We start from the raw sequence: 13096 nt of genomic DNA on the forward strand, positions 1-13096 counted from the left end.
TTAAATACTAATTTTTGTTCAAAATGCAACAGTAATTGTAGACATTAATTACAGAATTTGGCTGGTATGCAGGTGTTTGAGGTAAAATTTATTCAGTTATTCTATATGTTTAAAAAGTTTTATAATAAAATACTGGAAAAGATCTAATTGCCTATGACTTTATTCAGAAGTACAATACAATTTAATATAGCTGTATATATTTTTTCTTCAAGTTGAAATACTTCTCACTTATTTAAATAACTTTGAAAACATCTTGATCTAGAAGCAAGACTACAGATGGATGAAAATAAATTGGAATCAGCAACAACTAAGGACTTTTTATAAATCGTTGTGAAAATTTTTACAAGTCAGAGGTACACTCTATTCATATATGTATGTATAGCACACTGATGCTAATTTTTTACAGGGTTTATATTCTCTCCTTTCCACAGATGGAAAAATCAAGATAAAACAGCTTGTCTAAGCTGAGAAACAATCTACTTGCACAGCAGGGATCACCAGCACCCACCTCACAACACGAGGAGAAAATGTCTCTGCTCTTCATTATGGAAATTCAATGACAAGTAAAAAAGTGTCAGTCACTTCATCTAAACGTTTACTAAAATTTTGGCATATAAAAGAGAGAGGCTGTGATACAGAAGAGGGGCAGGGAAGTGCCGGGAGGAGAAGGGCAGGTCCCTGGTGAGGGCTCCACCCCCAGGCCTACGCCCACGGACCAGGTGAGGACAGGCACTCCTGCCTTCAGGCCCAAATGTTGCATTTCCCAAGACCACCCTGGCCCACCACATCCCCATGCTGTGCCCATAAAAACCCCGAGACACAAGCGGCTGGACATCAAGAGGAACACACCAGCAGCTGGACGTTGAGAGCATGTCGAGAGCATACCAACAGGTACCACCACACCAGCAGGCCACAGACCGGCGGAACTATGCAGAGTTTGGCTGAGGTTGAGAGAGCAGAGCACCGGCCACTGAGAGACCCGACTCCAGGGGAAATCCACCTTCCCACACCATCTCCCTTCTGGTTCCCCCATCTGCTGAGAGCTACTTCCACTTAATAAAACCTTGCACTCATTCTCCAAGCCCACGTGTGATCTGATTCTTCCAGTATACCAAAGCAAGAACCTCAGGATACAGAAAGCCCTCTGTCCTGGAGATAAGGAAAGGGGTCTAACTGAGCTAACACAAGCCACCTATGGACGGCTAAACTGAAAGAGCACCCTGTAACACATGAGCACTGGGGCTTCAGCTGTAAACATTCACCCCTAGATACTGCTGTGGGGTTGAGCCCCACAACCTGCCCATCTGCATGCTTCCCCAGGAGGTCTGAGCAGTGGGGTACGGAAGAAGCAAGCCACACCCCCATCACACACTCTGCGAAGGGGATAAGGGGGACTTCTCCCAAGCCACACCCCCATCACACGCTCTGCGAGGGGGATAAGGGAACTCTTCCCATTTCAGCTGTATAATTAAAATGTGTGTAAATGAGATGGCATTATGACTTGTTTGATCTACGTTTGCGAACACTTCTTTATTCTAAAGTTGATTTCAGTGTCAGGGTGCATGTGTGTTTTAAACAAACAATACCTCTCCTTTTTCATTTTTATGATTGCTGACTTTAATTTTGGCAACAAATTTACCTTTAGTCATAAATCTCTGGAGTAATCTTATGTTAATACATTTAAAATTGCAAGGAATGATAATATTTCTTAAAATGGAGAGTACCAAGCTATAAATTCTTACTTAATAATCATACCTTTTCAGAAACCAAGAAATTTAGACTTTGTTCAGAACACATAAATGAGAACTATAAAATGCTTCCTACATCATCAACATATTAGAAACCCAGGAGAGTCCTTAACACACAAGACCCACTTGTATTATAGAACAAATCAAGACTTGGATGGCAAGGAGAATGACCTAACATTCTATCTGTCTCTCCATGGAATCCGACCATTTCAAATTTTTATTCAAAGGGTTGAGTGTTTATGTATTTTTATTCAAAGAGTAGAGTGTTGTGTGAATATGCTGGCTTGTGAAAGGCTGTAATGACACCATCTTGTCAAGCAATCATAAAAATGACTTCATTTAACACAACCTTTTTGCACCAACCCCTATTTGAGCCAAAATGTTTATAAAATATTTTTATTTTATGCTAATTCAAATGTGGGCCTGTTGTGCCAAGATGTGGACTACACTCGCAGCAGTGCTAGCTTGGCATCTGGGGAGTGAGATGACAGCATGGTCCTTCCTTCAGATCTACTCGTTTACACAAGACTTCCTCCTTACTTACTTAACAGTCTCATTCATTTTCATGGGACTTTTTGGCCTATTTCTGAAATATCACCTCCTACCCCAGCCAATTACAAAGGTTTACACATGTTCATTTAAAACATATGGAAAATAAAGACAGTATAAAGAAGAAAATAAACATAACCTGTAAAAAGCACTATCAACATTATGGTACACTGTTTCCCTCACTATCAAAATCTATTCGATTTCTGACTCCTTTTTCACCTAAGTGCAAAATAATAAAATTGAATGAAATTTAATCTATTTGGTTCCTTGAACTTGGAGAAGAGTTTGGATAAAGAATACCTATATAGGGCCAGGTGCAGTGGCTCAAGCCTGTAATCCCAGCACTTTGGGAGGCCAAGGCGGGTGGATCATAAGGTCAACAGATCGAGACCATCCTGGTCAAGATGGTGAAACCCCGTCTCTACTAAAAATATAAAAATTTGCTGGGCGTGGTGGCACACGCCTGTAGTCCCAGCTACTCACGAGTCTGAGGCAGGAGAATCACTTGAACCCGGGAGGCAGAGGTTGCAGTGAGTGAGCCGAGATTGTGCCACTGCATTCCAGACTGGTGACAGAGCGAGACTCCGTCTCAAGAAAAAAAAAAGAAAAAAGAATACCTATATAGCTTACTATGTAGCTCTATGCAGATGCTGATAGCTAGAAGACTAAACAATAAATAGATATTGAGAAAATAATGTATTTTTACATAACAAACCTCATATTTTTCAGTAGGTAAGGTCATTTAGGTTAGACAAAAGAAAGTTTTGGCTTCTCTTGCCAGTATCTACTTTCTCATAATTTCTAAGTGTGGACCTATATATTTTTTGATGTGATGTTCTGAAAATATATCTAAAGATTAACATCATAAAATGCTTCTTTGTAATTATAGCTTAGAAGCACATATTTAAAAGATCTAGGCTGGGCACGGTGGCTCATCCCTGTAATCCGAGCATTTTGCGAGGCTAAGGTGGGCGGATCACCTGAGGTCAGGAATTTGAGACCCGCCTGGCCAAAATGGTGAAACCCTATCTCTGCTAAAAAAAAAAAAAAAAAATTAGCTGGGTGTGGTGGCGTATGCCTGTAATCCCAACTATTCGGGAGGCCGAGGCAGGAGAATCGCTTGAACCTGGGAGACAGAGGTTGGAGTAAGCCGAAATCATGCCACTGCACTCTAGCCTGAGCAACAGAGTGAGATTCTGTCTCAAAAATAAATAAATAAATAAACAAATAAAAGATCTAAATGTTGCACTGTTCAAAATTTAAAGTCAAAGCTAATTATTTTGTGCATAACAGAAATCAGTATTAGGTATTCAAACACACACGCATTTTTTATTGTTATGAACAAAAACAAGATTGCAGGTGAACCTAATCTCTGCACTAGCAAACTGTTTGCTTTCTTTTGTAGGCATTAAAGTTTCTTTTTGAATTGCATAAATGAACAAGAAAGTTGGGTCCAGTTTCCCAGAGAGAGATCATTCAGGACAGAAATAGGCTCATGAGCACTGAAAATCTGTGAGCACTTGAACAAGGACTGGCAACTCCAGGGAGAGGACAACGTCTCCATCATGCTTGCTCACGTCTGGCCACAGAACCAACGTGGATATTTAAAAGCAGGGAGATCAGGGCAAAGTAAAAGGTAACCATTTGTTTATAAAAGAAAAATCATACTACTTGCGTATGTAATATATGCAAACCCAAAACAGCATATCTAGGAATGCCAATAATGAAAATCTGAATTTCCCTTTAACAATATCCATTATTTTACAATAGAATTATTATTAACATCTTTCTCTATGTCTCTTTAATAGGGAAAGCTCAACGACATGCAATATAACACGTTGAGATGTGTGTGATGCAATTACCAGACTCTTCGGCAATAACCAGACTCTTCGGCAGCAGAAAGCAAAGAATTCCATAAGAATATCACTTTTGGTGGAATTTAGTAGAATCATATGAGTTCGAGAATCTTGGATTATATACATTGAAATGAGGCAGTATTTCTAGAAGATCTGAGAACTAGTACTTTTATACCCCCAAAACAAAGAGGAGCACCATTCAAACACTTTTTCCATCTATCTATCCATCCATCATCCAGCACAAATAATTGAAAGAATATTTGTGAAAGTTTTCCTCATTCAAGTACCATTCGGTGTAAGCCACCTGTACTTCTGAGCCACCGATCCCTGAATTGAAAGTGGCATGAGTGTAAACACATCTGCATCTGCGAAGGTTTGTATGCCCCCACCTCGAGGTCACACTTCATCGCTGCACGCTTGGCATTTAGAACATCAATGGATATGGGTATTTTCAAGAATGTGCCAGTTCCTACCTCCACATAGTCCTTGGCATGGCCCCAATCTCGTTTGGCATCCAGATTTCCCAAACTGAAACATTCCAGTTGTCCCAGGTAAATCTTAGCTACTGACCGGCTAATTTTTCGAGTAACGAAATTAGCTCCTAAAAAGAGGCAAAAGATGTAGTATCAGTCAAGTGCATTTGACACATTTAACAGTTTGGTGAACCAAACCCGATTTCGGCCTCTGGGCATTTCTTTCATTCTACACTCCCAGCCACCCTGTTAAAATAATAAAAGAAAAGAAAAAGAGAAAAGATCATTAACTGTCATTTAGACAAGTTAAGAAGCCCTAATTCTATGTGTCACATCAGCTCTACTTTCAGAACAAACGTTTTCCTTTGGGGGACATCTTAACATTCCTAATTTGCTGCTTCAATATGCGACCCAGGCATTAGGCCAAAGAAAAGCTGGTGGAATGCCAGTTTTTAAACAGAAAATTCAAAAGGGTTGTATAAAGGGAAATGCCAGAATGGACGACAGACATCTAAGACCACCCTGATTTTTTTTAAGAACACAAACATCATATATTCCTATTAATAAAGCTACTTTGGGACTCATGGGGAGAGAAAGAAACATATAGCTTAGTTCACAGGGTAACTAGTTAAAGGAAACAGGAAAGGAATTTATCTGGGCTGCCTTTCTCTTAACAAAATAAGTGGTGATGGCTCTTATTTAGAAACCTGCACAGCCACCCAAATGATATGATGTGCCCCCTGGGCAAAAGTTTCTCTGTACTATACTCAAGGCAATGCCACTTTCCAAATTCATTTCAGTGTTACAAAAATGGCTCCTAAATTTTGTGTAATATTTTGAAATGATTGGATGAAAGTACTGAAATCGTTTTAATGTTCTCTGGTGTTTAATGAAAACTCTATCTGCTTTTCAAAGATCACAAAGTTAAAAGGTACTTCTGAGACAGTTTCACCTTGTATCTAGGTAAGGTTATGAGAAAACACCATTTAATACCAAATTCTCAAGGTAATAATACACATATTAGCTAGTTAATAATGGATTCATACAGTTTAGATACGTGAATACCATAATTTATCACATACCAATGACTTTAATTATGTTCTTTTGCAGATGAAGCAGGGAGGCAAATATTATGATCAAAGTGTTTGGCTTCTGGAAAACCAGCACAGGGATAAGGGGAATATTTCTAAATAGGTTTTCCAAATTTTGGCAAGAACATGGCTTAGCGTAAGTTCAAACATACCCCAGATTCGCTTACTCCACAAACTTGATACGTACATTTATACCTACACCATGATCATTAAGAAATACAATGGGACTACCGTGGAAATCCAAATTTTCAATTCCCCTTGTCAATTCAGATGGTATGTTAAGAAATACAAAGCTTCAACTTTCCACAGAGGTTTACATAGCACACTGAGGTCCTTCACAAAAAGCGCCTTTCGAAATGCAAAACTACTTATTAGCCAGTAAGTAATTAGTGGCTAATTAGTAATTGTAAAAATTTTTCTATTGACTTGTAACAATTAAATTTAAATTTAGGGTTTTTGATGTTTATCGTTATTTCAAAGTCAGGACTATACTATTTTCTCAAAGTATACTAAGAAACCAGTGATGGCAAATTATTAAATGAAGCTTCCAACACGAAACATTTCAGATTAACCTGTTTACCAGTAAATTAATGTTTGGGAGTCCAATGGAAGCATTTGACCCTATTCATACAATTTATTGATTCTTTCACCCAGTGTTCACTACGTGCCCACCCATCACTAAGCATTGAGCTAGGCACTGGGGATCTGGGAGTGAAGCAGCAGCCCCTGCTCTCAGGTATCACAGAGAGGGTCAAGTGGGCCAGTAAACCAGTGCTGAACCTAGTAAAATGACAGGTCTGCAAGGGGGGAAAGCCTTGGGGTTGTAGCATGGCTGCCAGGCGCAGCACGTGAGAAACGCCCACCAGAAATGGAGCTCGAATGGAGCCTCCAGTGAGGTCATGAAGGGACTCATCAAGCTGTGAGACAGGCTGGTCCTCCAGGCAGGAGGAACAGCACCTGCAAAGATGAGGAAGGGCCTTTCTCTTCCAACTCTTACCACAACCTTCTCCAATGAGGGCTATCACTGACAGCACTGTGCCAAGCTCTTTAGATGGGGTAACTCATTTAATTTTCCGAGCAACCCATGTGCTAATATTACCCCCATTTTGTACATGAAGAAGCTGAGATTCAGGGAAGCTATATAAATTAACTATTCTAAAACAGAATTCAAATCAAGAGCTATGTGACTGCCAAGTTCTTATATTACCAGAACTTTAATGTCATGCTAGAAAGGTAGATCTTTTCTTATCTGGTTCCTAAAGTTATCTTGGATAACTAGTCAAAATTAACTATAATTTCTAATTCTTTTTTTTTTTTTTGAGATGGAGTCTCACTCTGTTGCCCAGGGTGGAGTGCAGTGGCACAATCTCAGCTCACTATAAGCTCTGCCTCCTGGGTTCACGCCATTCTCCTGCCTCAGCCTCCCGAGTAGCTGGGACTACAGGTGCCCACACCACGCCCAGCTAATTTTTTGTATTTTTTAGTAGAGACGGGGATTCACCGTGTTAGCCAGGATGGTCTTGATCTCCTGACCTCGTGATCTGCCCGCCTCAGCCTCCCAAAGCACTGGGATTACAGGTATGAGCCACCACGCCCGGTCAAAATGTAATTTTAACTATTATTTAGAACAGCTATTTTGAGATATAATTCACATAGCATACAACTCATTAATTTAAAGCATATGCTTCAATGGCTTTTCTTATATTCATAGAAATGCACAACCATCACCACAATCAATTTTAGAACACTTTCATCATCCCAAAAAGAAACTCTGTAGCATTTACCAGTCACTCACCAGTTTTCTCCTAGTACCCTATCCCTGGCAAATAGATAATCTACCTTTTATCTCTAGATTTGCCTATTCTGGACACTTCATATAAATGGAATTATATTAATGTCTGGTCTTTGTTTCTGGTTTCTTTTACTTAGCATAACATTTTCAAGGTTCATCCATATTGTAGCTTGAATCAGTACGTCATTCCTTTTTTATGGCCAAATAATATTCTATTATATGTATATCCCAAATTTTATTTAACCGTCCATGAGATGACTATCATGTTAGCATTGTGAATAATGCTACCATGAACGTTCATGCCTTTTTGCGAATGTATGCTTTAATTTCTTTTAGGTATATACCTAGGGGTGGAATTACCGGGTCATATGATAACTCTGTTTTACCAATTGAGGAATTGTAGACTTTTCCAATGTGGATGCACCACTTTACATTCCCACCAGCAGGGAAACAGGGCTCTGATTTCTTCCCATTCTCCCAGTACTTGTTATGGTCTGTTAGACTGTAGTCATGCTAGTGGGCGCCAAGTGGTATCGATGTGTACTTCTCAATAACTAATGATATGAAGCAACTACCTTTTCATGTGCCTACTGGCCACTTGTATATCATTTTTGGAGACATGTCTATTCAGATCCTTCGCACATTTTTAAATCGGATTACTTATCTTTTTATTATAGAGTTGTAAGAATTCTTTATACATTCTGGATCCAAGTCCCTTATCAGGTATATAATTTGCAAAGATTTTCTCTCATTCTGTAGGCTGACTTTTCACTTTCTTGATTGTGCTCTCTGAAGCATAAAAGCTTTTTTATCTTTTAATTTTGATGAAGTCCAATTTGTCTATATTCGCTTGTGTGGCAGGTGCTTTTGGTGTCATATTTGAGAAGGCTTCATTAATCCAAGGTCATGAAGATTTATTCCTATATGTTTTTATGAGTTTTAGTTTTTCTTCTTACATTTGAATTTTTGATCAATTTTTAGTAAATTTTTATAGATGGTGTGATGAAAGGGTCTAACTTCGTTCATTTGCATGTTCACATCCAGCTGTCTTGGTATTATCTGATGGAAAGGTTATTTTTCCCATTCAATAGCACTTTCCTCAAAAATCAATTAATTAATCAAAAATGCGGGAGATAATTTCTGACTTTCAATTCGATTTCACTGATGTACTCTATGTCTATCCTTATGACGGTATCACACAGTCCCGGTTACTTTAGCTCTGTGGCAAGTTTAAAACTTACGAAGTATGAGTTCTCCAACTTTGTTATTTTTTAATGTTATTTTAGCTACCCTCTGTCCCTTGAATTTCCATATGAACTTTAGGATCAGCTTGTTGATTTCTGCAAAAACACCAACAAGGGGCCAGGCGCGGTGGCTCACGCCTGTAATCCTAGCACTTTGGGAGGCCGAGGTGGGTGGATCATGAGATCAGGAGTTTGAGACCAGCCTGACCAACATGGTGAAACCCCGTCTCTACTAAAAATACAAAAATTAGCCGGGCGTGATGGCGTGTGCCTGTAGTCCCAGCTATTCGTGAGGCTGAGAGGCAGGAGATTGCTTGAATCTGGGAGGCAGAGGTTGCAGTGAGCCGAGATCGCAACAGGGATTCTGAAAGGGATCATGTTGAATCTGCAGATCAAAATGGGGGCTACACCCATGCTAACGTGATTGTGCCTTCCAATCCATGAATATAGGATGTCTTTCTCCTTCATTTTGGTCTTTTAACATTTCTTTCAACCATGTTTAATAGTTTTCAGAGAATAATTTTTACACTTCTGCTAAATTTGTTCCTAAACACTTTATTCTTTTTTATTTTATTGTAATTAGAATTGTTTTCTTGACTTCAAGAAAAAGTTTTGGATTAATTTTAAACATTTTTGTAACCACATGTTTTACTGTTTAATTCTCAAGAAAGGCTTAAAATGATTTTTTTTTAATTTGCTCTCCTCATTTTTACTCCATGTTACAGAAGAATGCTCTCTTAAGGAAAAAACTATATAAAAGCATAGAACATAAGGGCTGAGACTATCCCAAGTGAGAGGTGAAGAAAAGCAAATGCACAGAGGCTGCACACCTGTCCTGAGTCAGGACAAGTAGCTGAGCCTGACCCAGGCCTGTCTCACTGGCTTTCTAGCCTTGTGCTGTTTTGCTAAGCCACAGTGCAATGCAGGAGGAATCTCTCTTGCGATGAGATGACCTGTTTGTGAATTATAGCACATGTGGATAATGGAACCCCTATAATTAACTTAAACACATACTTGATTTATAAAGCCTTAAACTATAAGATTCTAGTTAGAAAGAGGACTAAGAAAAGTTAGCTCAATGAATGGAGGGAAAGCCAGCTCTGTTAGTAACCAGCTGTGATATCTTACACAAACCATTTAACCACTCTGAAGTCATAGTCTCCTCTGTGTACTACCTGCATATTAATATTTGCCATGCCAAATCACTGGGTACACTAATGTAGACTAAATGGCATTTCTTACAGAAATGTAAGAAAATCACTATGCCCTTGTTTGTAAAATAAGGATAGTAATAGTACCTAAAAGCTTTGATGTTTAAAGGAGAAAATCTAGGTTTTATGGTTATCAGTAAGTACTCAGTAACTGTTAGCCATTATTATAATGACTACATTACAATGTTAATTGTATCTACAAATTAAGTCTCAATGGAAAGTTAAGACTTCTTAGTTCTTTTATTAATAGATGACTACATCTCTTAATTCTCTGATTTTGAAAGTCTGAGATTGAGAAAAAATCTAAATAAACAGCCAGGCATGTGGGCCTACATAGGAAGCAGTAATAAACATTTCTGGAATGATTTTGGCTTTCAACATTAACTCATTAACCTAAGAAAGAGAGTATGCAAGTAAAAGTATATCCATAAGACCGAGAGCAATTAAGAGGGTTTTTAGCCTAAACACTCCTTAGATTGAGATAATGAGTTTTGCTAGCATTGATAGAATGAGAACAGAACTTCTGTTCAAGCAATACAGTAGACAACAAAAACTGCCACATTAAAAAAGCAGTATATGCTGGGTAAAATATTACTATTCCTATTTTGTTAATTACAAAGTTGAGCCTCAAAGAAATAAAAGAAAATCCCCAGGTGAAGAGGGATCTCCCGAGCACAGATCCTGGGTGGGCACTGAGGAGTCTGGGCTGGGAGTGAAAATGGAAGGCCATCTCATGCCCTGGAAACAGGTTCAGCTTTAATATCCAGCTGTGACAAAGGACAAAATTTTCAGGGTAGATAAACTAGAACCGTGTCTAACACACTACGTTAGTTATGCATAATTCTGCTTGCTACTTTTGTCAGTGCTATTATCTTAAGCAAGTGTTTTAAGTTCTCAGTTCTCTTACCAATGAAATGGGATCATAATCCACACTAAAAATAAAATATCATGCTACAGTAAGCAGTGAAGTAAGGCTCAATGTGAGCAGTGGCAAGAGGGCCAGCAGGCCTGCATGGACCCTAAGGCAGTCCCTGAAATGGTGCATTGAGGCTTGAAGGCTAAGACTACTTAGGAGTAAAGCTCACTCCTTCCATGAACCTAGGGAAAGCAAAGCCTGTGAATTTTACCAGCAGCAGACACCAGGCACAGCCAGAAGTGGGACTAATCCCACCTCCTGTGTGGCCATGAGGCAAGGGAATAGCTCAGGCCAGCAAGTCATCAGCTGAAACCAGGAGGCATTCAGAATGTACCACAAACACCTGAAGACACCACCTGCCCCCTTTTCAACACTAGGTCAAATAAGCCACATCTACGTCCCATATAGCGCCACATGCCACACAACAACGTTTAGGTCAAGCATGGACCGCTTATATGACAGTGGTCCGGTAAGATTACAATAGAGGCCAGGCACAGTGGCTCACGCCTGTAATCTCAACACTTTGGGAGGCTGAGGCAGGCAGATCAACTGAGGTCAGGAGTTTGAGACCAGCCTGGCCAACATGGTAAAACTTCATCTCTACTAAAAATAGAAAAATTAGCCAGGTGTGGTGGTGCGAGCATATAATCCCAGCTACTTGGGAGGCTGAGGTACGAAAATCGCTTGAACCTGGGAGGTGGAGTTTGCAGTGAGCTGAAATCATGCCACTGCACTCCAGCCTGAACGACAGAGTGAGACTCTGTCTCAAAAAAAAAAAAAAAAAAAAAAAAAAAAATTACAATACAGCTGCCCAATACAGGCATATCTTTTGTCCTTTATATAGTATTTTTACTTCACCTTTTCTATGTTTAGATACACCAATACGCATTGTGTTGCAACTGCCTACAGTGTTCAGTGATCTGCTGTCCCGGTTTGTAGCCTAGCGGTGATAGGTGTGCAGCAGGATATGCCATCTAGGCTTGTGGAAGTGCACTCTACGTCTACAACCTTCACACAATGACACTGCCTAATGATACATTCCTCAGAACGAATCCCTGTGGCTCTGTGATGCCTGACTGTAGGTAGATGCCATTCTGAAGAGAAACAAGAAAAGAAAGCACGCCTAGAAAAAAGCTTCAACATTCTGTTCTATTAATAGCAGACACTGAACTTTCTTTTAAATTTTAATTTGTTGTTTTTGAAAAACAAGTATAAATTAACTATTAAGGACTGTATTAGTTTCCTAGGGCTGCCATAACAAACTCCCACACACTGGGTGGCTTCAAACAACCAAAATTTCCTGTCTCGCAGTTCTAGAGGCTTGAAGGCTAATATCCAACAGGGCCATGCTCCTGCGAGAATATCTAGAGGAGACCCTGATGCTGTCTCCGTATGCGATGGCATTCCTCGGCTTCTGGTCCAATCTCTGCCTCATATTCACACCATAGGAGTCGTGCTTTCTCCAATGTGTGTCTGTGTCTCTGGCTCTTCTCTTTATTATGTGGACACTTGTCATTAGATTTAGGGCCCACCTTGGTAATCCAGGATGATCCCTTCATCTCAAGATCCTTAACTAATTATAACTGCAAAGACCTCATTTCCAAATGAGGTCACATCTATAGGTTCAGATATGAGGATGTGGACATATCTTTTCTGGGGGCTACCACCCAACCCACCATAAGAACCAAGGTTTAGAATATTTGAGATGATAGGCTAGGTGCAGTGGCTCATGCCTATAATCCCAGCACATTGGGAAGTGGGAGGATCACTTGAGCCAAGGAGTTTGAGATCAGCCTGGGCAACACAGCAAGATCCCTTCTCTACTAATTTAAAAGAAAAAAAGGGGGGATACTTGAAATACATGATAAAACATGAGTGGGGCACTGTTTCCTCACTTAAACATCATTTTAAGGGTAACTACCTTCCTTTTGTGAGCATAATAGCCAAACAGGGTCTCCATTTGTAGAAGATGAATTTAGAGGTAATAAAGTAAGTTTCCCCTCTGTTTCAGCTCTGCAAGTTTTCCTCAGTTAATTTAAATAGCTCCTTGGGTCTCCTTCTTCAGGGGAATATACATCTTCTTATAATTTCCGACTGAAAATTCTGTATGTATTCCTGTGTTTACCGATTTCCTTTGTCACCATTCTTTCTTGCATCTTTCTTGCGGCATAAATTCCCTTCTTAAAATGCATTCTTTAGAAGTTCCCTTAATGTGG

The 13096-nt window shown here is 39.6% G+C and overlaps 1 protein-coding gene across 3 annotated transcripts in view; it reads right to left on the reverse strand.

The window, feature by feature from the left end:
• GMDS (GDP-mannose 4,6-dehydratase) overlaps window positions 1–13096 on the reverse strand; it is a 682863-nt gene that overhangs the window by 359949 nt on the left and 309818 nt on the right. For all 3 annotated transcript variants that reach the window (XR_004031331.1, XM_030817234.1, XM_030817233.1), the window contains exon 7: window positions 4627–4754. Coding sequence is in view for 2 of the 3 variants with exons in the window: in XM_030817234.1 (XP_030673094.1) it covers window positions 4627–4754 (128 nt within the window). In the remaining variant the exon portion in view is untranslated. The remainder of the gene's footprint in view (window positions 1–4626; window positions 4755–13096) is intronic.

Source organism: Nomascus leucogenys, chromosome 8 (assembly GCF_006542625.1).
Source record: "Nomascus leucogenys isolate Asia chromosome 8, Asia_NLE_v1, whole genome shotgun sequence".
NCBI lineage: Eukaryota > Metazoa > Chordata > Mammalia > Primates > Hylobatidae > Nomascus > Nomascus leucogenys.